At 36.8% G+C, this 25669-nt stretch overlaps 1 protein-coding gene across 12 annotated transcripts in view; it reads left to right on the top strand.

Moving 5' to 3' along the window:
* NAALADL2 (N-acetylated alpha-linked acidic dipeptidase like 2) overlaps positions 1-25669 on the top strand; it is a 461442-nt gene that overhangs the window by 272630 nt on the left and 163143 nt on the right. For all 12 annotated transcript variants that reach the window (XM_054074712.1, XM_054074707.1, XM_054074703.1 and 9 more), the window contains one exon: positions 20013-20163. In XM_054074712.1, the coding sequence (XP_053930687.1) occupies positions 20013-20163 (151 nt within the window). The remainder of the gene's footprint in view (positions 1-20012; positions 20164-25669) is intronic.

Here is a 25669-nt window from a genome sequence, read left to right as displayed (position 1 = left end):
GCAGTTGCCACTTGGAATATTTAATTTCAATTGCCAAAACATTAAACTAACCTTCTGTGCAGAAGGCAATTCTTGCACAATGAACATATTTTTCACTTAACAGGAAAAGACTGTGCATTTCAATATGACTACTCAGGCATTTTAATTTCGTATCTAAGTCTGAGTGAGTAATTCATGGACAGCAAAAAAATTAAACTTATCTTTTCTGTTTTCTATAGATCTAGCCCTAAATAAATGGCAACGTGTTTCAATTTATATGTTATCCTCCTATTTTCTTATATTTTTAAGTGGTTTGAGGATTTGTGTATGGGTTAAGGTTTTTTTGGTGAGTTTTTTAGTATTGAATTATTCTGTGCAATTTTCTCAGAACAATTAATTTTCCATATTAGAAGTTCTGATCATTTATGCTGATCAATTTATGCTGATCATCACAGTCACTGGAACCTTAAGTTAAAATTGGGTGGGGCTGCTTTCCTAAATTGTCTTAAGATGCCATTAATAACTAGTAACGTTTTTCATTACCAGTTCCAAATTTCACATCACTTTTACACTTCAAATTTCTCTAAATATCAGGTTCTTCAACAGATTTTAAAGAAAAAAGAAAAAAAGACCCACAGACTAATGAACCCCCTCGTGTTGTTGCTGATGAATGCCTTGTAATTGTAAATAATCGCAGTGCGTACATTAGCTGAGATTTGTGAGCACATAGCACAGTTATGTCTAGATACAGATAATATTTTAGATGGAGGACAGAGTATTTGCATTTTGTGAAGGTTGGAGGAGTGCCTGCGTTGACGGTGGAACCAATTATTTATGTTTTGCCACTCTTTAAGTTATTATGCAGGCATCATAAAAACTCTTAGCACACAGCCTCAGAAGTGACCTTCAGGTGACCTAGAGAGACCATCCTGTCGATAAGAAGGAAGCATATCTTTCTTTTTGAAGTCAGTTTCGGTTTTCCCTAGGATGGGAACTGACTATATTTCCTTTTATATCAGTATTCAGTTATAGGTGATGGCTTTACGATATAAAATGTCCATTGGGGAACTTGCTTGACAATTCATTTCAGACAGACTGTGATCTCAGAGGAAAAATGATAACATTTAATTCACTTAACCATCTGACCATGACACATTCCTTTTTGTCATGTTATAGAGCATAAGAGGAAAAGGGAAGTCCAAGTCTTCTAGTTCAGGTGATTCTTGGATACCAGTCTTAAGAAATCTTTATAGTAGACTAGAAATTAAATACTCCTGTGCATCTCACTGCTGTAGAAATCACCGCCTCTCAGCAACTGCATATGCCACTTTAATTTCTGATTCTGTTAGCAATGCAGTGAATCACATAAATGTGTGATACGTTAGATCTGCTGTTTCTAATATGCTGTTTCTAATATCAGAGAGATGGTGAGGCTTATGGGCTTTATGGGCTCTTGCTGTGCCTGGCAATGCAAGTTGTCTCCACTGTAAGGTGCCGTGCCATGAACCATAAAAATGAGATACGGGGAAGATATTTGGAATGCAGTGGAATCGTGACCTAACCTCCTTTATTCTGTGCAAGAACTGTATGTAGCAGCAGTCCCATTCAAAACGGTGTATATAGCTTTCTTGTTTTGAAAGATCTTAATAGTGCAAGTGTCATATTTTCACAGTGCTTCACCCTTGGGATTAAGGGGGAGCACCTCTAAAAGACGGCTTTTACCCTAGTTAAGAAAACAGCATCGAGAAGGTGATACAAAGCATGATGAAAGTACAGAAATTTTCACTCTAAGCATTTAATTTACAATTTGTTCCTTTTCACTGCAATGCAGTCTATCAGAAAAAAAGCCAATTATAAAAGGTTGAGATCTTAGCACATAAAAAATGCATGTGAGGATATCTTAACCAGAAATGTATTTTGTGTTCAATGTTGTATATACATTATAATCTGTTTGCAAATGCCTGTGGTGTTTTGTTTTCATCTGTGACTTTTGGGATGTGTTTTTTTCTGGAAAAAAATTGTACCTTTTGCATGTGTAAAATGAGTCTCATAAATACACTTACCATTTTTAAATACTGTTTTAATTAAAATGATATTTTATTGATTAGTATAGATTGCAGACCTGACTGGGATGAATTTTGATGGGAGTACCATATGAGTAAATCCAATGTTGCAAGAACTGGAACTGATGCTTGCACTCAAAGTACTTGAAAATGAAACCATTTCAAGGCATACAGATTTAGAAAATAAAGTTTGCTTCTGACCTACCAAAAGTGCAGAATTGTTCAATTTTTAGTGATAGCAGTGGTAATAGAGGAAGAGTATCTTAAATGTCCTGTTTATCTTTTTTTTTTTTTTTTCTGTTCAATAAACAAGCAGAATAAAACTTAAAATGACTTATTTAATTTTGGAAAAAAAATCTATGTTTTAATTCTAAATTTAGTTGGATTGTTAATAGTAAAAACTTTATTTCTCAGTACAGAGAGAATCTTTATACAGTGAGATTTCTAGCATTCTGCTTTTGCTCCAGAAGAATATAGAAACGCAGGCTTATCTTTAGTCACATTAAAACTAGCTTTATTTACTGTAAAAACAAAACCATATTTAAGTGTGTTGCTTAGTATGTTTTAGAGTAACAAGTCCCCTTTAGCAAAAGAAGAAGCCATGTCTGGTGTTTATTCCAGTAAAACTCTCATATGATGATAAGGTCATGGCCGTAGCATAGTACTGTTATTGTTGAAATATTGTGACCATAAACTGTCATGGTGGCACACGCAGACAATCACTCATCCAGAATGATTGTCTGCTTCGTCTTCTGTCAAGGAGTTCTTATTGACCAGAAAAAAAGTCTCCATCTTTTACTATGAGAACATAACAGAAAGAACTGTCCTCAGGCAGCCCGATATCCTTATCTGACATGGCTTATGCTTAGGGGAAGTGTAACTCGTACGAGTTACAAAGCAAGTACAAAGTCATTTATTTTCTCTTTTATTTACTGTACCTTCCACAAAAATGTCTTTCAATGGTGGAGTGATTTCCTGCAGTGGAGAATGTGGCTGGGCCGATTTAATTATGATCATGAATATTCCAAAAATTGGTATATTCCACTACTGAGCCTGTTTGTACTTGCCTCCACAGTATCCTGTGGTGATGAGTCCCACTATGCACCTACCATGCTTGGTATAGTATTGCACAGTTGGAAAAGTGTGTATTCAAAACTCTGGCAATGCTTTGCCACTTATTACAAACACTAGTCTTTTAAGCTTTTAGGCATCTAGTTGATGTCTCATGGCCAACGTGTTTTAGATGATGATTTGGTTGGCCTCTGTAGACATTTATCAATACAAGGAAAAAAGACATCTTTAACATTGCTATTATCATGTTGTCTAATTATACGCCAAAAGGAAAAAAGAAAAACAAAACTAAAAACCACCACCCCCTCCAAAGAAAAAAAAAAAATAAAACCCAAAAGAACCCACAAAAACCAAACCGAAGTTATTTAAAGACAGTTGTGTGTCTTGTCCTTAATGAGGAAGCAACACTTCCTTTTGTATCTTCTGGTGTTGACTTAAGTCTTAGCAATGGTACTATGTTAACATTTCGGTCAATTCGATTACAAATGATATGCCTTCATTTTGGAAATCAGTTTACTGATAATTATGTTTGGACAAAGCTATCTATCTTGTATCTTGAAATACTTATGTGTCGGTTTCCTAGCTGAAACCATCTGGGATTTTTATGCCAATGGATAATACATGATGTTTATTGCTTTGTGAAATTTAGAGGAAAAAGGATGATGTGAAGTGATAATGTCAGTAATAGAAATGTGATAATATATGGTTTTGAATTTTACTACTGTCTGAAGAGATCTCTTGCACTTATTAGTAGATTTATGTATTATAAATGAAGCTGTAGAACACAAGCTGCATATAGGCCTAGGAAGCATATGGCTGTGGAAATTAATCATTGAATAATTGAATAAATAAGCAATGTACCAAAACTTCAGCAATTTTAAAGAATAGAAATACATGGAGGAAATGTCATAGGCGAAACATATTTTAAGTAAAAAACATATGTTCTCTGAAATCTTTTAATATATACTTCATCTGCTACTTCCGGAGGCAAATGAAACAGCAGTTATCCTATTATTAAAAAGGGGGTTGTATATTGCTCTAAGTATCCGCTATGCTATTGCATCAGCATCTGTACAGTTCAAGTCCACCTTATGCACCGTTATCCACCTCTCCCTAGAAAAGTTCACATGTTCTTCTTGCATCTGTTTCTAAAGTGGGGCTGAGTGAGAGCCTTTGGAGAGAACTACATCTGTCACAGATATGTAAATTCTGAACTGTAAGTGTAATTGAACAAATAGCTTGAGGAGATTCCGCAGACATTGTATTGTCACCTGATCTCCGATCTCAAATATGTACGTCTACTGCATTCTGGTTGCGAGAAGATCAGCGATTCAAAATATCTTTCTTGAAGCATTGTGTCTCATAATCAAAACATTTCAAAGCATGGGAAAAAGTTGAAGTCCTTTTTTTCCTATAAAAAATATCACGCACACACATACAGCTTAATGCTGTGGTGCAACAGAGAAATAAGAATGACTTTATTGACTACTTTGTTGTTGAAGGGCCGGCTAAGTAAATAGATTCATCCAAGAAAACTGATCATCAGTTAACAGTAACTCCATGAAAATTAGAGCTATTTCGGTTGCTATGAAAATTGCTCAGGTCTCCAGAATAATACACAGCAGTAAGTGTTTTAAAAAACGTCAAGACCAAAGAATAGAAAAATTTAGGCTCCCTGTTGGAAAGCAGACCTCTTTGCTGCTTTATCTCAAGACTTTCTGCCCTCATTTTGAAGTCAATCATGAAAGTTCTTTCTCCAGCTGGGGTAAAATAGTCAGTTCATTCTAATAGTTTGTGCTTATCCACTTTTCTAGAAACCATTAAGGACCTGATGACTTAGCGCCCTGTTTTATAGCGTTTGTTCATCTCCAACTTGTTGGTACGGCTTCTGAAAGAAGGGTTATACAGAAGTGGGAGTATACTCAGAAGTTACACAAATGTTTGTACTCAAAACCAGAGAAGTTCTTGGATGGGAAACTTGGAGCTTAACATCAGTGACTGTAAACTGTAATTAAAATAAATGTTTCTAAGGTAGACTTAAGGTTAGTTTCTAAAAACATTTATCTTGCAGGATGTGAAGAGCTGAGCTGTGTTAGAGGAAGTTTTTACTGTCAGAGCTGCCTTCTAAACTCAGTGTCTTCACAGAATGTCACATGAACAGATCAGTTGCTTCAGAAATCTTGTCTGAAAGGACAGTTTAATAGATGCTGGCAAAAAAAGCCAAAGGTAAATTAGATTTTAATCTCCCTGTCATTCTGCTTTAAGTATCTTAACAGAACTACTTAGCTATTCATCGTCTCCTATTGACATATAGGCTGTTGTTGGAAATGGTCATTAATTAATTTGATTTTCTGTTGGTCTAAATTGTCTCTACTTATGCAAATGATTATTCTCTATGTACTTTGTCTATTTTAGTATTAATCTTTAGCATTCGCTACCAAAAAGAATAATTTTTATATGTATATTAAACATTTTTCTGTCTTCTGACAGGGTTAGGTTCAGTGCTCATAAAAGGTAACAAAGCCTGACTCTCTCACTTTCTGATCCAATTCAGGTTTACTGCAATTGAGCATGTTATGTTGTTGCAAAGCTGATGGATTTAAATGCAGACTTAGACACAGGGATTCCATTAACTATTAATATTATAAATATAATGGTTGTGATTGCATTTTCTTTTAATAAATGCAAAAGTAAGCATTCCGTGTAACCCTGAACTGGCTTTCTTTTCACCTTGTTGACCAGTAACAAGGAATGATAAGTACAAAGATTAGTCATCACTGCCCATCTGTTTCGAGAGAAAAGGATTAATAAGTGCGAACAGACATTTCTATGATGTTTTCATTCCTTGCCTCACTTGGAAAGATGTTGCATGAGAAAACGCTTGTCTGATCTTGGAACTATTCCGTGATATTCTATAAATTACTGCACTGCGCTAAATGCTGGGGAATATGAATGTTGTCTTCATTTCTGTTTCAGACCATTCATTCACTGCGTGGCCTTGCAGCCTAACATTGTGTGGTGTGTGAGCTTTTATTTGCGTTTGGGGGTTTTGCTTTTGTTTGGTTGGGGTTTATTAGAGTATATTCTATATATTTTAAAGACTTTTACTGAAAGTTCTGTCTCAAGAGAAACCAGTAATTTAATGGAAATTGACTGGTGATGGATTTCATTCTATTTCTTTTTCTACTTATGTTTGAACTACAGTATATTCTGTGTTTATGTCATATAAGTCAGCTCCGTGGAGTTCTAGGAACTGCAAGTCGTGCTGAATCTCGGGCCCATTAGAGTGAACAGTCTTTGTTTTTAACATGCAAGACTTCAAAAGGTTGTTGTTTTTTTTTTCCCCTGCCTTCCCTGGGAAATTTTTCAGAGGAAGACAAAAATGACTTTTCTGCAGCTGCTGTCCATGACCTAGCTGAGGAGGAGTGACAGGGAGCAATTGTGTTGCTAACTCATCTTTCTTAACCACCTTTTCTATGACCTTGTTTTGGTATTGGGGTCTTCCTTTCCTAATCACTTCATAAAAAATCTTTACGACAGTAAGTTTGACATATTTTCCACGTTTTATATTTTTTCACTCCAATTTTTATGACAAGGCAAGGGCATAATTTTGGATTGATGTTCTGGAACTAATTGTGTACTAGTGTTATTGAAGAAGAGCTGGGGATTGCTGGGCTTGGGTTTTGGCGGGTTCTTTTAACTGATGGTGAATGAATGACTTCATAGTGCTTTGTGACTGCCAAAGTAATACAACTGCCATCCCTGTTCTTATCAAGTACTTCAACCTTGGACCTCCTTCCTGTAGCTGTTTCTACTATTTCATTTTGGTGAAGTGGGCTATTTAGTGCGTCATAGGAGGAGAAAAAGCTCTGTTTTGCTGAATGGAAAACAGTGAAAAAGAAACTTCGAATACTGTGTTCAGTTCTGGACCCCTCACCACAAGAAGGATGTTGAGGCTCTGGAGCGTGTCCAGAGAAGAGCAACAAAGCTGGTGAGGGAGCTGGAGAACAAGTCTTACGAGGAGCGGCTGAGAGAGCTGGGGTTGTTTAGCCTGGAGAAGAGGAGGCTGAGGGGAGACCTTATTACTCTCTACAACTACCTGAAAGGAGGTTGTGGAGAGGAGGGAGCTGGCCTCTTCTCCCAAGTGATAGAGGACAGGACAAGGGGGAATGGCCTGAAGCTCCGTCAGGGGAGGTTCAGGTTGGATATCAGAAAAAAATTCTTCACAGTAAGAGTCATTGGGTACTGGAACAGCTGCCCAGGGAGGGGTCGAGTCGCCTTCCCTGGAGGTGTTTAAGGAACGGGTGGATGAAGTGCTTCGGGACATGGTTTAGGGAGTGTTAGGAATGGTTGGACTCGATGATCCAATGGGTCCTTTCCAACCTTGTGATTCTGTGATTCTGTGTGAAAAAAGCTGCAAATGTTGACTTTTTCCACTGTTGTCTCCTTTGCGCAGATTTCCTGCGGCTTTGCTTTACCCAAGTTTTACGTTAAGTGGTACTTTGCTTTATTGCGTATTCTGCTATAAACCATGGTGTTCAATATGAATGATGCGCTCATGATATATTCTGTGTAGCACAGTTCATGAACAAGATCTTTTGGAAAAAAACTAGTTGTCTAGCTGCTAAGATGTCAGTCATGGGAAAAAAATAGAAACTAGCCAAATTTTTAATTTGGGGATTTTGGGAGCTTAGGAGGGAAATAGTACTCTTAATTTCTAAAGAACTTTTTTTGCTAAGGTTTTTAATAGCTTCTTTAGTATTTACAGTTTTTGAAATAACTTTATACACTGAGGCACAATCTTTATGATAATTTCTGTTAATATTCCTGGTTTGTGACTCCCTTTCTAATGAGGAAGATAAACAAGTTCATTTTGAGTATTGATTTACTTAAAGGCATGATAACCAAGCGGTTAAACACTGCTCTTTTCCATAAATGAAAGTAAAATATTCATCAACCAATTAATAATATGCATTTTCCTAGTTGATATATAGATATGCCTGAGGCTTACATATAGCATAATTTATATCATTCTATGTTCCACTTAGAGACATAAAATTAAACCACATGTAAATTTAAAAACCACGTAAAAATGTTAAATAATATCTAAAGAGACTGTTAGATTATGTTCAAAGCATTATTTTAAAGGCATGAAACCTGGATACAATGTAATACCCTGGAAAATGGTTGAGCAGAGAACATGTTTTGTACTTAAAAAGAAATAGACTACCTTTTCATAGAATCTTCCAAGATAGTAATTGTGAGAATAATAAAATAAGTGAGAAAGATTTTCTTTTTTTTGCACAGGGCTAATGAAGGCAGCTGTATTTTAACAATCTAACAGACGTCCTAAGTTTCAATTACTTGAGGCAGCAAATGTGCCTTAATTAAAAATCTGTGACTGATTGTTATGTGGGTTGTGAGAACATCTGCTAATATCTTGATAGATACCATATAACATCTACACTCACAGAGGTAGTAAAGTGATAATTCTACTTTTATCTTGAAAATACTAGGATTACTTTGGCTTTTTGCATTTCAACAGTACTCTCTTTCAGTGTTGGTACTGGAGAATATCTACTCAAGGTGCCCTATGGGTACCCCAAATACAAGCTATGTGTAAGTTGAGAAAAGATTGCTGAGAGAATCAAAGATTATGAGTTGACGTTGCATGGGAAGCACAATGTAGGGTGTTTATGCAAGTGAGTAATGCCATTCCTCTCTGTTCTTCTACTACTTTAGTCTTGCTGATTATGTGTCTGGTGGTTTTAGAGCGACATAAGTTTTTTCCATATTGTTACCTCTATTTTTTGTTTGTGTTTTTGCTTTGATCGGTAGTCTCAGACCACATTAAATGTCCAAAGTCTACCTCTAAGTGGAAAATTGTTTGTGAAAAGCATTCATAAATGCAAGACGTTTTGTAGAATTAATGCAAAGATTGAGTGAGTAATGGTAAAGATGCCCAGAATACTCCGGAGGAGTTGTAACAAACAACTAGCATAAATTAAATGCACAAAAGACTACACATTCCTGGCTTTTAAGTGCATGCAACACACAGACCTCTGCTGTTTACTATGTCTCACATGCAGTACATCTTGTATCAATTCTTCAGTCTTTCACTCACCCGATACTTCTCCTAGCAGCTATAACATACGAATTTGAGGATCCGTATCCTGAATTTAGCATACAAGTTGTTATCCTCTCTTATACTCCAAGCAGATGACTCGCACCACTTCTTAGCCATAGGGGTTTTCCTCATGAGCAGAGGGCAGTGGCTGTGGCAGTCCAAATGACTTCAGAAGGCTCATGTTTGCAATATAAACTAGACCTAGCTGTTCTTTCCCTGTCAGAAGGGCTGCTTCTCCTTTCATCTGAAAACATATACCTGTGTTACTTGTCAAGGGAAAAACAAGCCTGATGTGTACTCACTGATGTTTGATTGCTGGCAGCACTTAGGTAATACACTTTAGCATTTATTTTTTTTTCCCCCCTAGGGCTAGTATGACACTGCCTTAAGTTTTATTGTTAGGATGGCCTTGAATTTTAAGAAAAAACTTGAGTGTTACAGTATGAGGATAGCTCAGTTATTTAATTAGATGAAAGTATGCCAGAACTCAGATTTAGCAAAGTGTCTGGTTTGTGACTTCAGTTGAATGTGTCTAAAACCAATGAATAAGTAACTTCAGTAAAACAAAGTTATAATTTATGTGTTCTTCATCTTTAAATTTTCCTGCATGCTATCAGGTTACCAGTTTTAATGTGACAGTTCTGTGATGCAGGTACCATCCATTGGGAGTGGGTTACAATCCCCATCTGTGCTGGAGGGCTAGCAGCTCACCACGGGAAGAAACATCAACATAAGTGTGTTTTCCCCCACTGCCACTCACAGCACCTTCACTACCCCTCTGCAGGTTGGTCTCAGTTTGAATAGCTGGCAGTATATTTTGTGGTTAAAACATGGAAACTGTGATCAAGATTTTTCTTAAACTATCTGTTCCTTCAAGAACGGAAAATTCTCCAAATGAAAAATGCAGTTTTGTCTTGGATGAAAGGTAAAGGTTAAATGGACAGGCACCAATAATTTTAACTCAACGCATTACATATTTAGTAGCTCTTACTGCAGTGACAAGTAAAATCCCTTTGTTCGTGGTACTGTTTACTGAGTATAAACTATTACCACTCATGAATGTAATCACTTCTCTTTTGGATGACATTTCAGGGCTCAATTTGTAACTAAAGAGGTAAAAATAGGAGCTGCTACCACATCCAGTGGGAGTTCAAGTCCTGTGCTCTGTATTAAGGCGAGTTTGTTAAAGGGCTTGTGGTACTGCAGTCAGACCTCTCTGTGCTCAACAGCATTGAGTTAGTGTGCCATTATTGCTATGGTAGCAGAAAACAAGGAAAGAAAGCACACCACAGGCTTAATAGTTACCCTAAGGTAAGAATAATGGCAATCCTTGTCCCAGGGAGATCCCCCAGGGCAGAAGGAGCAGGAGCTGATGGGTTTGAGTGCACCAGTTAGGAAACACTCCACCCCCAGAATGAGCAGGATTGTTTGAGCCTTGCCACGTGCTCTGTCCCAGATGATCTACCTGGCAACCCAGAAGCTCCCAGAAGAGGAGATGAAACCTGTCAGCCTGGGATTGGCGCTGGGGTGTGTTAAGGCAGGGACTGCAGCCGGCGGGGAGCTGCCTGGTGGTAAATCCGCAAGGCAAGTGCTGTTCCATTGGTGCAAAGGAACCCATATTGACCATAGCGCAATGCCGCAGCCTTCTGTGGAGCTGGAGGTTGCAGTGGAATGGTTTTAGTTTCCAAACATGTTTGCCTTCCTTATGGAAACCTGGAATGGCCAAGTGCAAAGGAAGCAGTGGTCTTCCATGCGCCCTACCCTGAGCGCAAGCCACTGGGTAGTTCAGCAGTACTTGCAAGAGATCCGAAGTGAAGCCAGGTGCTGTAATAGGCATTAAGCTGATATGGAAAGTTGGTCTGTCGTAGGTTGTTTCATGTCTCCTGGCTGGGAGCTTGCTTTGGAGTTCCGGAGCGCTGAGGAGAAATGGAGCGCAGAGATCTGAGCCCTCTCTAAAGTTGGGGCAATGGGCCCTGAATGGTTGCAGTGAACAGCGTGGCTGCTGGACGGGTGGAATCGCAGCCTCCTCGACAGAGAAAACCCTTTGTGCTTTGTGTGCCTTTCATGCGGCACAGGACGGCGATGTGAACCCGGCGCTATTGCTTTCTGAGTGATAAGTGCCCTGTGCTGGGAGCAGGATTTGGAAATTGCGTCTGCTGACTTCCCCTTGTCTTCCTGTTGGTAGGAAAACAAATAAAGACATTTTAAAAAGCAAGGGGAAATTGGCAGATTTGGCTCAGGCCTGTGACTGCATTGGCTGTGTGGTGGATTTTAGATTAAAATATGGTAGAATGCGTGAAATATAACTAAGGGTCCAATAAGTTTATTCCTGGTGATTTGCCAAGATTATAATTATATCTTTGTGTAATGGTGAGGGGGTTTTGTGTTGTTTTGTTGGGTTTTTTTTTGCGTGATGGATCTTCTGCTCTGTATAATAGAGTCTAAACATAGACTGAAATAACCATAAACATAATCAGAAACAACAGTTTCATTACGAACAAGGAAATGCTGTTGGCTTTTTGGTGGTTGCTGATCTGGACATTTATCCAGCCTGGTTTTTTCTTCTTTTTAATGTTTGCTGAATATTTAATGATACTTATTATGCACATGGTGCCCCTCTACATGCCTATGTAAAAGAGAGTAGTATTTCCTGAAGATGTAGGAATGCAATAGCAATATGAAAGGCTTCGTATTATGTACTCATCAAATAATGAAACATTTTTTTCTGGACTGTAAGCAATTCAATTATTTTGTTTCTGAAATAAATTAAGTAAAGCTTATTGAGTCCAATCAACCCTTGTTTCTAGGGAATTGTAGTTCAATTTCATTTTTAATTAGATTGAACGTTGTGAATTTCTTAGCAGTGGTAAGCAAGATCTGGCAATAAAATATGCACTCAATTTGTATTAAAAGTTCCTAAAATCTAGTGCAGGGAACTGGCTTATGTTTAATTGTCCAAGTACCCTATTGTGAAAAATTCCATTTTTAATAACCGCTGATGTGTAACAAATTACTTTTCTTTGATAAAACTGTGTAGAAGAAGAGGAGACAGCAAATAGGAAAAAATGTGGGACAAAGCATACATTGCTTTGTAAACTTAATACCATATTCAGGACCATGACATTCAAAATTTTGCTGTGCAAGGATTACAGAATTAAACCAAACTGCTTTTTGCTTTAGAGATGGTGGGAGGGGAAATTCTCAGGAGGTCTTCCCTCAACTACTATGGCTTGTCAGAGGCTAGTGCCTAGATTTCTAGTCAAACTAGTAGACCGCGGGCCAGATTGTGATTCAGCATTATACATGAATGCTTGGAAACTCTTGATCTAGTTTGAGAGGGGATTAATAGAAGTGCCTTAGAGAAAAAAAAAAAAAAAAACAAGTCTTAGGTGTGCATGTCAGACTCTTTCCACAAATAAATACACTGAATACTGTCTTTTCCCTCATAGTAGGTGCATCAAAGTTTTAAGGTCTTGCTATGACACAGAGCCAGTAATTGATTTTGTATTGTTCATATATATGGCACTGTATGTCAGGAATAGTTTATTTAATTCTAGTGCAGTATTTTTTCCACCTTTTAAAACATTTATGGGAATAGCTTGTTGTTTATGAGATCACCTTTGTCTATATTTCTAGTGTTTTGCAGCTGAATCCTCCCCCCAGTCCTGTTAGTTCAATTCACAGATAGTGTCATTCCTTAGATGAGGACAGGGCTTGAGCTGTATGTGAAAGATGTGGTTTTTTCATCATCCCGACATAGCCATTAAACTGAAATGTTTATTAAATGAATAAACTTAAAATATGTTCTCCATCTATTTTACTATCTTAGTGTAGTGCTTTGAGGATCAATCAACAAAAGGTATAACTTCTTTAGATACTCTTTTGACACAGGATTATTTTGAACTCTGTCCCTAGATCTCTGTGATGAGAAATGTAGAAGCATGATTAAATGTTAGGTGCAGTATTAAAAAATTAAGCCAAAGGGACCTTTGCCACCTTACTTGTTAAAAATATGCAACTTGGGAGAGTTGGGTAAGAATGTAGATGTGTGTATCCGGGTGTTTGGGGTTTTTTTTTCTGTCTTGAATCTTGTTTGTAACACCACTCTGTCTTCCAAGTACCCTGTATTATAGTAGGCAATTGAGAGGACAGTGGCATCAAATTAGATCTGCATTATGCAAAGTCTTATTTTTCTACTCAAGCAATGGGTTTGAAATAAAAATGTTACGTCAGTGAGGTCTTCCAACAGTTTAAAAGGCACCTTCCCCTTTTTTGGTAATTTTACACCCTGCCAATTAGTAAAATGAGATGGGAGTTCCTTTCAGAGTATCTTGATTTTAATTGGAACTTCAGTAGAAAAGAGTAATTAGTAACTTGTGGCCTGTCCAGATATTAAAACTGTCTCAGATTGACGAACCATATATTTGACACATTTTAGTATGAATTGAAAAATGAAGTATTTAAAAACGAGTTACTCTTATTTGTCTAATTAATGCTGATCATTGAAGTGTTATGACAATAGACTATATGGCTTCTACAAATCTTTATGAATATGTTTGGCTTTTAAACAGTAATATGTAGCAGGTACGTGTGTATTTTTTAATATTTTCGAGATATTTTCTTTCTCAAATATTATTGTATGTCATCTATTGTTTGTTTAACTAATTAGTTTTCTTTAAAATGTTCTTTTTTGTTTTTTTTGTTTCAGTGCTGTATGTGTATTATGACTTTGAATATAAAATTCTGCATGCCTTTTTGTGTGTTTTACCTAGAAGAGGCGGAGGAAAGGGGATGACAATTATACATAGGCAATTAACATATAAGTGGGTGTATCTATTAAGGTTTTATTTTATGGATGCTTTATGTCTGTGTTCTACTGTGTTAGTACCCGAACAGGCTTGTAACGAGCAGTACAATTGTGAATCTGACCTTAGAAAGATGAAGACTTTTGGCCTGAAGTTACGTGGAAGCCATCATATACTAGAAAAACAACATGATCCAGTATGAATTTTGCTGTACTGTCAGTAGCCAACGCTTGAAGGCCTTTATTGTCCAATGAACTGTGATGTCATTTACAATGATACAAACATTGCGTAAAATATTATTTTCGTAAATTCGTGTGCAGTTTTAAGGACATTTGAACAGTGCAAAGTGTCCTATTAAGGATCATATTTTGATTTTTTTTTTAAAGAAATGCTTACTTCATTTACCACATAAACCTTTGGTGCCTGGATATATCAAAGACACCCCTATCCAGAGGCTCTTAGTTCCTTTTTACTTATTGTAACTTTCAGTTGTGACTGAAATTTCCAGGTTTTTCATATAAATAAATTCACAGAGGTTAGGCATATAATCTTCATGGTACTGAGATCAGTCAGAATCTTCCAGTGTATGGCATAAATGCTTTGATTCTGATTTACACAGGAGTCTCTTTCTGCTATGTTGTGGTGATACACCTTCAAAAACATGTGGGTAGGCGCAATTAACAGCCTAATATTAATCTGTTAATATATCTGCATACAGGATGGAGGATACAGCCAAGATATACATTTTCAATAATGTGAAATATAATACATGCTCAGGAATGCCTTCTGAAGGCAAGAGCTACATTTTGAGGCACTCATGGCGTGAGACAACGTGGCATACTAAAGGTCTCTCTGAAAAGCAGACTGTTAAATTATAGTAGTGTAGTATTGAAGATGCATGATAATGAGGTAAAAGAGAAGTCTTAGATACCATTGTGCTGGTAGTTTATGTTGTTTTATTTACTGATACCTTTTAACGATTATGTAGTGATTGAAAGTCTAAAAACTTATGAAATATACTTGGAAGTGGCATTCAAGCTAATAAGAAAATGTCACTGAATTTGTATTGAACCTGGTTTTGAGAAGTAGAAGCTAACAGAAGGCAACCTGTAAAATGAAGAGATCTCGTTCATTTTTCTTCCAGCACTGGAATTTAATTTATCACATGCTGAAAAATTTTCATCAATGTTTGGAAGTTGCTGTATTTTAAATTAACTTTTCCGCACTACAGTGATAGTGCTACTTGTTTTGAGTAGAGATAGAATGTTTCATAATGACAAAAACACTTATTATATAGAATTGTAAGCCAATATGTCCTACACTGAACTGAGTTATCGTACATAATGTATCATTCATTAAAAGGAACAGGTTGTTCCATGGGTTAGTGAACATTTTCTTCACAGCTTTGTTTCTCAGGGTTGGATTTTATGATGCCTAATTTGTGGTCCAAGTTCCTGTATTCTTTTCCATCTGCCACTCTGTCATTATTTATATATGGTTTCCCCCTTCCATAGATGAATAAGCTCTCCAGATTTTACTACTGCCTTCTCAGTGCATTAGCAGAATCTGCCAATATCCCATTTTCATTAAACTTGCAGGAATATACTTACATATTTCCCCCCATTGAAATGTCTGCCAACTAATCAGTGGTTCAGTCATTACTGTGGATCAAGATACATGAATGGACAAGCATAGAAAGCAGACTGAAGAAGTCTTACAGAGGCAATATTTATCAGTAGTGTGGCTGGTGAAATGCCTTATAAAGCATAACCATTACAGCTTTAAGGGAGGGATAAATGGGAAAGTGAAAAGATGAGCTTCACCAGGAGAGAGAAGGAGACAAAAAGCAATGCTTATACCGTAGCTGCCTGCACATATAACACCATGACTGATTGCAAAGAGGTTTCACAAAGGTGGAGAACTGTCTAGGCAGTGGCACAGCAAGGTTCTCAGAAAGTTTGGCCATATTTTGGGACCATTTGCAAATATAGTGGAAAGAATTGCTAATAATCATTACCTATTTTAATATAGGTTGATATGATGCACGATTACCTCTATTTTTTTTCTGATATATTCATAATTGTCATTAACCATCACTTTTTTAGGAATTTACTATATTGTGACCTCATCGGTAGATCACGTATTACTACTTTCTAAATCACTTGTAAATAGAACTATTACTGGGAATCTGCTAAAGGGAGAGAAGTGATGCCATTTAATAGTCTTTAAGCTCTTAGGGTATTGCTGGATCAGAGAAGATAGTGTGTTTGGATGCATTGAGAGAATAGTTCAGGAAGCCCTTTCTTAGCTATCCCTGCACTCTTACTTGCTGTAACCCAGATGAGACCAAAGTGCGAGGTACTTTTCTGCCCTCCAGAAAGGAGCAACTCTACAGTGGCCAACTTTCCATAGGCACAACTATCTGTAGTTAGAGTTACGGATAAGGGCTCCCTGTGGAGAGTTGGCCATGGAGAGTTGTCCCCTGGAGCATTGGACTCTGCAGGAATCATCTTGCATCTCCCAGGCATCAGAAGAAGAGGAGACCAAAGGGAAAGATCTTCAGGGAAGTAGACTTTGCTGTCAGCTGAAAGATAACAAATACAGTTTAGGGCTAGTTCCTTCTGCATTGCTTCCCTGCTTGTAACCCGTCATTTAAGGACAACTCTTACACATTACGCTGAAGTTTCATATACAGAGACTGTAGTTCCTTCTCTTTGCAAGGTTTGTTTCTACATTCAAATTGCTAATGTAACCCCCAATGAAGCATTCATTCAGACGCGCACTAGCCTCTGGTGAGATAAAGCACATTCCAGTCAGCCATGAGAGGTAGTGGCCCCCTAATTCTTGTTGCTTCCTTGTTTTTGATTTAATACTCATCTACCAATAGGTTTGTGGCCAAAGTCCAACAGTAAAGCTGGGGTCAAATGTAGAATACAGACCTGGTCTATGTTACCTGTGTGCCAATACAAAAGATAAATGTTTCCTCTGCAACATTCAGAGCTGTTGCAGTTAAAATGGAGAAGGAGCTTTGACTTTTCTTGTTAGCCTAAATAACTCGGTTTTGCTCTATTGTGATCTGTGTGCATAAAGAATTGGTTTTGTTTAGTCATTCAGATTGGTTTTCTTGTTGTCCTGTCCAGAAACTCGAATGTGTTAATAGGGTCCCCTCTTAATGTAACTAAAGCTATTGTTGTTTTAGTTGTTGCACTTTACAATCTAGCATTACCTTATTATGTGACAACCTCCCAGAGTAAAATAAAGGCTTCCAAAACCACTAGTCACCACTTAAAATAAAGACGTGTCTTTTCACTGCTTCAGCTGCATCATCTTTAAAGGACAATTTAATGGGGCCTTATGGTGTGTAGAGTTTACAAGGCTATTTTGTCCCCGGTAACACAACAGAGAATTTGATAAAGCAGCAAGTGTCTCTCATTAGTTTAAACTAAGTCCAGAATGTTTTATAGGGTGATTTAATATATTGGATTGAAAAAGTTACTTTTACTGTAAGTGACTCTAAAAACTGAGGATTTAAGCAGTCACGAGCAGTGAAAGGGTTAACAGTGGACACCAACATCTGTTTTCCTGGCCAGGGTTGTGCTGCTTCCATTTTATTCTGAGATGTTTGTGGCTTTGGGACAGAGGGGGCTCATACACCCAAAAGCATAAGGAGCAGATTCTGCTGTGGGTGGGTTCTACAATCTAACGTACTTCATTGATTTGAATAGATGTGCACCAGTGTACCTGAAGAGCTTAATCTACAGTCTTGAGCCATGTCAAACAATATTTGATACCTTCCTCAGATTCTTAGTGCTGGGGCACTTTGTGACCATTGATGTTCTGACTTATTTAAGGTGAAAATGGAAGCAACAATACCCATTTACTGTTGGCATAGTTGTGATGTCACTGTTAGAAAGTTAAAAAGCAGCAATTATAGCTGGAATCTGAATGCTGTTTTATAATTTCATATGTACAACACTACTTCTTACTCGAGATTGTAGCCATGGTAGCAGTGGTTGCCGTGCTTTGTGAATAGCAACTGTGTAGTTTACCTTCTATCAGTGAAACAGAGGAATTTAATAGTGATTTTGTTAAGTACAATGTTTTTAAAACTCTTAAAAAAAAGAAATACTACATCTGTTTTTTCTGTCTTGTATGCTATTAAATAAGACTATAGTGATGAATAATAATATACTGGGTATGGATGGAGGAAAAGAAAAGAAGGTTGTTATTTAAAGTCCTGTCTGTTACATCATTTAGCTATGATGCATCTTGCCTAGAGTATCCTCGCTCTTTTTCTTGGTCAATCATATCCTGGCTGAATGTCTGAATATGAATGCGAATTGGAAACAGAACAATACAACAATAAACAAACATACCATTTTGGAATTTTGTGTTCTTCCACTGCAGTTTAAGGTCTGTAATACATTCTTAACCTTTTACATTGTTAAACATCTGTGCTAGTTACTTGTGTTCTTGCTCTGTATACTCATATTCACCTGAATAGAATTCTCTCAGAGACTTTTTTTCATCTAGGGGTTGCTTGTTTGAATAAGATATGCAGGATTATACAGGTTATTCACTGGTTCACTTACATCTGTTTATCTGAATTCAGACTAAAGTGTCAAAATCATGGTGAATCACAATATAAAATGTATTTACTTATAGAAATGTATAGGCTGCTATTTTTATGCATGTTTTTCTGTCTTTCAAGAAAAACAGGACTAAGTCTCAAATGCTTTTGAGGCTTGAACTGAATGTTTTATATTGGTATAATTTACATACTTCTAAAGCCACAAAGAATAATGCATAAACATTCCTTAAAACCAACAGCTAGAAGATAAGTTGAAGGTATATCTATAGATATACACACGCAGAAAAAAAAACGGATCTAAAAGATAGAAGGAGAAGGACAACTGAACTCAGACAGAGATCTAGTAACAATTTCTCAAATTCTTACAGAATTAAAGTTATCTGGTTCAGAAGTATCATTTACTGGCAGTTGTTCCTTGGAAAGTCATCAGTAGAACATAGTGAATAGTAAGATAATCCTTAAGTACCAAAATTACTTCTGTCTGAAAAAATGAATACAGTTTTGTGTCATTGTTGTAGTCTTCAATCAATTCCAAATACACAGAACATTACACAGAAAGCCATCCCATTTCATGGGGGTGTTTGCCACAGTGCAATTAAGTTTCATCTGATTCAGAATAAATTCTGTAAACTCCGTCTGTTTTCTGTCTTGACTGAAGAGTAACTGTGTCCAGAAATCCTTTTCAAGACAATCCAGTATATGCTATATACACTTATGCATATCCTTGAATAGGTAAACTAAGCAGGAATGTTACACTGTTAATAATATGGAAAATATGGAAGATCTACTCAAGATGTTTTAATAAGATTATTTTCAAAACTAAGGCATTTTCAAGGTGGTATTTATAGTGCATGAAAATATGTTAGAGATGTAAGTCTAGGAGGGAGAAAGGTGGCTCCCCTTGTATCTCCTTGTGTACCTTGCCGAACCATGGCCAGTGCCTCCTCCGAATATGATCTCCCACACACCAGCCTTGTCTGACTGTCACAATAAAAGAGGTGAAGATGGAACAGCTGCAAATATCAAACACAATTGCAGTGAGTGTTAGCACTGTATTTCCTCAACATACTATACACATCGTTTGAGAGTAAGAAATCTTTTTTGTCGTTAGGCCTTCAAAGTAGCTTCTGGCACGAACTGAGAAACATGACTTTTATTTAGGTTTTTTGGTGTTTTGTTTTTCTTTTCAAAGAGCAGTTGCTTTATTTATATTACAAGCAGTTTGGAACTGCACCCATTTTTGTTCTGTTTGTACAGAACATAGTATGGTGAGAGCCTGATGCATGATCAAGCATTATCTCAATAGTAATTCATATAAATGATAATGTGTTCTAACATTGGGTTTAGTAATTACATATGTTGTTTTGTTCCCTCAGCTTTCTCTGTTAGAAGATGCAGGGTTTGGTGGCGTTCTTCTTTACGTTGATCCTTGTGACTTACCAAAGACTACAGATTTTGCTGATAAAGCTTTTATGGTTTCCTTGAATAGCGGAGGAGATCCATCAACACCTGGGTACGCCAGTATTGGTAAGTACTGTTCAAGGCATATTCAATTAATGGATATTTTAATTGCCTATAGATTGTAAGTGTGGGAGTTATACTGCTAAACTAAGTCCTGCATGAAATAGAAACTGAGTAAGGGAAAGCTGTAATGCAGCGTGGCTTTAAGGTTGGAATCCAATCTCAAAAGTGCTTTACTACAAACTCTTGAAACAAAGTCTGTACTCTGGATATTTTTTTTTTCTTTTTGTATTTATGCAGTTACACATTGAACCATTATTCCTGCCTGCTTATTCTTATCTCATAAAATAAAAGCAAATCTGTGAAGTACTAATCCAGTGGTTTCTGAGCAAATTCCACACAATATGTCCCCGCTGAAAGCAGTATTCTTCCCTTCATTTTGTCTTCCTGTTTTATAATGTTGGAAATGAAAGCTTCTAGTCAATAGGTGCAATTGCAATGTAATCAAAAATTTATATTTGAAAAGATTTAAGAAAAAAAAATATGTTTATAGTAACATTGCACAATTACTTGTTGAATAGAATGTGTTTATTTCACCTTGTCTCAGTTCTGCGAGGATAGACACGCTTGTCAGTTATGCTCCTCTAAATACATGTGCTTTCAGAAGCAGCGGAAATAAACAATTGACTTTAAGGAATTATATAGTCTTTGAAGAGTTTAAGGTTGGTTTGTTTTTCTTGGTTTTTTTTTAAGGAATCTTAACAATAAATAGAAACAGCAGCATATTTGACTCATGTGCTACTTAAGTCTCCATTTCACAATTCAGTGTATGTGTGTTCTGCTTCTCTGCTCCCTTTTCAGCTTTACAACCTTTTTTACTATCTAACTATTTGGAAACGTATTAAGCAGCAGTCTATGAGTTTGTGACAAGGCTTCATCAAGAATATTTGGTCTGGTTACTAGCTCAGACATCTGAAGTCTAACTTGAATTGACACTAAATCAACTGAGGCAACACTGAGATACTTCATGACTAGAATGGCAGAAAATAGAAATATTTGCCTGGTTGTCAAAGAAGGGTGTTAGCTATTCACAGCATGAATGCCTTGACAGCTCAGTGGGAAAGAAATTGCACATTTTCTCAGTGTCTCAGTGTACCTGACCCAGTGTTCTTAAAAGTGTCCTGGGAGCTACAGAAGTAGATGTAGCACTCTTCAAGCTTTATTCTTGCTCATTTCATGGGGCTATTTGAAAAAACAGTTTGTCGCTTATCTGTCTGGCTGACTTCTTAATGTTTATTTACCCTACATGAAAAGTAAAGCTAATTAAAATAGATACACCAACATGAAGATGCCATTTCAGTGTCTAAACATACTGCCTTGGTTTTCTGTCAGTAAATGGTCTCATTGTCAGTGTGCATTCCAATCTCCAGCTTGAGAAAAAGAAGCTTAATTATGTGGAAAATGCTGATATCCTTATGAGTACATTGATGGTTTCTGCTAGAACCCTTAGCGTGGCTTGTCTGTGGTTTTAAATCTCTGAGCAACATTCATAAGGAGGAACAGGCTATCATATTCCTGAAATCATTTATATTTTGGTCACTGAATGCAATGATGAGCTGGAAAGAGCTCAAAGGAACACTTGAGGAAACTCTTTTTTACAGTTCTGTCACTGGAAAGTAGATCAGATAGAAGTAATTTCTGTGTTTCTGATGATTTTCTTCTCTGGAGACTGTGAATCAATTTCTCAGAGTTATGCCTGGGACAAATACAAATATGTCTGCAGCGCAGTCTTTTGCCCGAGGGATGCACTTGCATATAAGGTAGTTAAATCGACTACACGTAGAATAAAAGTGCCAGGTACCGCGGTTGCCCCCATTGCTTTGATTCACAGATTATAACATACACTATGAGAGATTTTATTGGAAGCTCTCGCTTAAGTTATTGGCACCTCTTTGGTACCATCTGCACTTTACACGTTGCCAAAAGAACTGGTGCTGTTACAGTCTCAGGGACTGCTCTGCCACCCTGTTCTCTTTTGCTAGGAAATTCCTAGTAAGGTGAGGGATCCAAAGTTAGTCTCATGCTAGGTGAATAAAAGGTTGGAAACTTGTATTTTCATGCTGCTTCCTCTGTTTCTCACATTCTTTTAGTCTGAAAACAAATCTCTCCGTGGCGTCAGTATACTGGACTGCTTCAGGTTTTTTTTTTTCCCTAAGAAAAAAATCTTCAGAAAATGATAACACTTACAGATCTCTTCTCAAAGTTGACAGCATTTTAAAATATGGTTTATGTAATAGTTCAGAGAGAACCGTGGCGTTCTCATGAGGCTTTAGCTCAAATCTTCTGTTTCATGCAGATTAAATGCTGCACTTCTGCATATGAATTATTTTTGAATGTACAGAAATAGCTTGAGCGGATGGGTTTGAGATGCCTGCTGTCTATGAGTGGAGTGATTTTTTTGATTTCTGCTTAGTAAAGGGAAAAAGTTATGATGTGGAAAGGGAAGTCAACAGCTCTTACGTAAAAGTTTCTGCAGCTTTGTTCAATAATTTAATTTTTATGGTCTTAAGACTCTCCCAATCCTATGTCATATCAGTCCTGAAAAAAATCATATGAGCCTTTTGAGCCTCAATTCTGTCTTCCTGATTCTGATTGCCAAAGACTAGTATCCTCCATTTTTAGAAATCTTTCTTATGTCTTCCTGCTTTTGAAATGAAACAGACCCAGTGGATTGGTCTCAATAAATTAAACATATGGGATTGAGAAGTTTGAGAGGGACGTAAGAGACTTGTGTGACAAAAATTATCCTGAAAATAAAGTTTGGATGTGTAGCATAAAACTTGAGTGACTTCCCTATCTACTTTGTTTTTTTTCTATTTTGACTTTTTGAATGCTGCGTTTCCTTTCAGCTACCTTTGTATGATGGAGACACATTTGGTTTCTTCATTGCTGTAATTTAGAGTAATTTGAAATCAAATTTGTTTCCACACAGGGAATGGCTCAGTAAACAAAAATATGGATAGACCCTTAGAAAAGTGGCATTGTGATAAGCATTAAGAACCCTGCCCTTGAGGTAAGGTACCTCGTAATAGAACCCCTGTCTGTGCAGTGATGGAATAGAAATTATTTCATGAAGAATTCAGACAGCATCATAGAAAACACTGTGAGCTCAAAAATGCTGGAATTTAACATCTATAAAATACAATCTTATACTGTCAGCTGGGGTTTCAAGTGTAACGTTGTTCTAGGGAATTGGTACGCAGAGGTTATAATAGTAAGACAAAGCGGTATAATTTGGAGGTAGTCCATGCTTCAGGTCATTGTTAACAGCTGGTCGTGCGAGGGATCTGGGTGATAAATCTGTAACGCAGGGGAAGTGCGCAGTGGCCCTAGAATTGTGAGTAGTGATCTTATTGAGGTGGAGAAATTGTGACAAGCATTGCTCAGACCTTGCTAATGGGATTTGATTTCAAAGAAAGGGACAAGGAAGACAATGAATTGGTGAGGTGCTGATTGACTGCACGCCACAGCTGCACCCGTCAGCAGAGCTGGTGGTGCCACTGAAAACATTTAAGCGAGAACAGGAACACTGGGCAGGCAGGGGAGTCAAACTTAGTGTGGAAAAAGGCAAGGTGAGTGTGCTGTTGTCATCTTTTTGGTTTGGTTTCTCATTATCAAAATTTGTTTTAATTGATAATGGCTGGCTCTGTTTAGCTCATGATAGTGATTGATAAGTGATTTCCTTGTCTTTTTCTTGACCAATAAGCTCTTCCATCCTATTCTCTCCTATCCTGTTGAGTAGAGGGAGTGAAAGTGTGGCTGGGTAAGTGTCTGGAAGCTGGCCATGGTTGACTGCCACACTCTCTTTTCTATGTTTTCATAAATTGCATCAAAAAATAAAGAATACTAAAAATCCTGTGATGTATACCTCTTGAGACACATGTCATTCTTTAATTGAGCTTAGATAGTTCTTGTGCCGTGAACTCAGGGAACTACTGCTACTACTTGGAGTATGGGTAAATAAATACGTGCTGTGATAGAAATGTACGCCTAACTTATTTTTAGTCAGCCCTGTGGTTCTGTGTTTACTGCTTCTTTTCTGAGTTTGTCCTTACTGTCCTTTATTTCATGATATTTTACTCCTCTAAAGCAACCAGCTGAGTAGAATTTAACTAGAAAATAGAACATTGTGTGACAGTTTTAACTGTGCATATGCAACATATGTTTTAAAATGTTTTGTTATAAATCATCATGACTTTTTACAAGATGTCCTCAGCGCTGGTTTTTTCTGTTCTTGTAACTGTGTTTTGTTCATTAAAAAGACAGTTTTTCTATGCTTGTTGCAGCTGTGGAAATGATATGGGGAATATATTAAAAAAAACCCCAATTATTTGCTTCCTGCTAATAACATCAGATAAATGAAATACAAGGATAGCTTGGTATAAAATTACTGTCTATGTTCAGGCTTCTGATTTATTTTATTTTATTTTATTTTATTTTATTTTATTTTATTTTATTTTATTTTATTTTATTTAAAGGCAGACTGAATCTGGGGAGAAAGAAAAGCTTACCATGCCATATTTGAATTTAGGGTTGTATGTATGTATGTTTACGTACCCTCTTAATCATTTTATTTTTTTACTTATCACATAATTCTAGTGTTTGCCATAAAAGGACCCCTACACAACAACCCCTTTATCATTACTAACTGCGCTGCTCCATCTAATATACTGTGTTATTTTATGTATGAAAAAAAATCTGTGCTAATGGAACAGGAGAGGTAAATCTTAGCGAAATACTGGCTTTTGAATAGTGAGCACAGTGAGTAATGTTTTCAGCAGGTATTATTTTCAATAATATTATTTTCAATAATAATTTTCAATAATACCTCTAGCACTAGGGGTTCAAAAGGTATCTGAATCCATGATCTGCCTCTTCAGATTTCACAGGATACAAAAAAGCAACTAGATTTTTATTTAAGTACCAAATCACGTGCTCTGAGCTTTTTAGGTTCTGTGGTTTTTAATTTTTTTCTTTCTGTCTAGCTGTCAGTTGGTGTTGCATGTATTTAAACCTGAGAAAATCAGTTGGTCATCAAGATATTTTAGGCTCACAGATTTGAGTGTTTGAACCTCTGTATGGTATAGCAGATAACATTTTGTCTTCTGTTATGCTGCCTATATTTTTATCTTGGGAAGAGGATAAAAATTTGAATTGAAAAATCAGTGATATTTTTCAATTAGCTTATTAGAAGAGGGAGGGAGAAATTACTTCCAAAGGTACTACAATAGCTCGCTAGCAATGTTTGTATCATTTGACTTTGCAAATGCCATGCTGAACCATGTGGTCGAAACTTTTCTCAATTTCAATCTGAAAACTGTAAATAAGTGAATTTAAAAGAGTAATGGAATGCATAAAGTGGTAAATGCCAAATTATTTGAAAAACAATAATAAACACGTCCTATGCTGCCATATTAGTTCAATGGAAAACATAATGCCTTAGAAGTTGGAGGGGACTCCAATGTTTTTCACATTTCAAACAGTTTCAAACTACTAAACAGCCTTGACTCCC

This window comes from Cuculus canorus, chromosome 9 (assembly GCF_017976375.1).
Source record: "Cuculus canorus isolate bCucCan1 chromosome 9, bCucCan1.pri, whole genome shotgun sequence".
Taxonomy (NCBI): domain Eukaryota; kingdom Metazoa; phylum Chordata; class Aves; order Cuculiformes; family Cuculidae; genus Cuculus; species Cuculus canorus.
The sequence above is the reverse complement of the archived record's forward strand: the minus strand, read 5'-3'. Positions and strand labels throughout refer to the sequence as shown.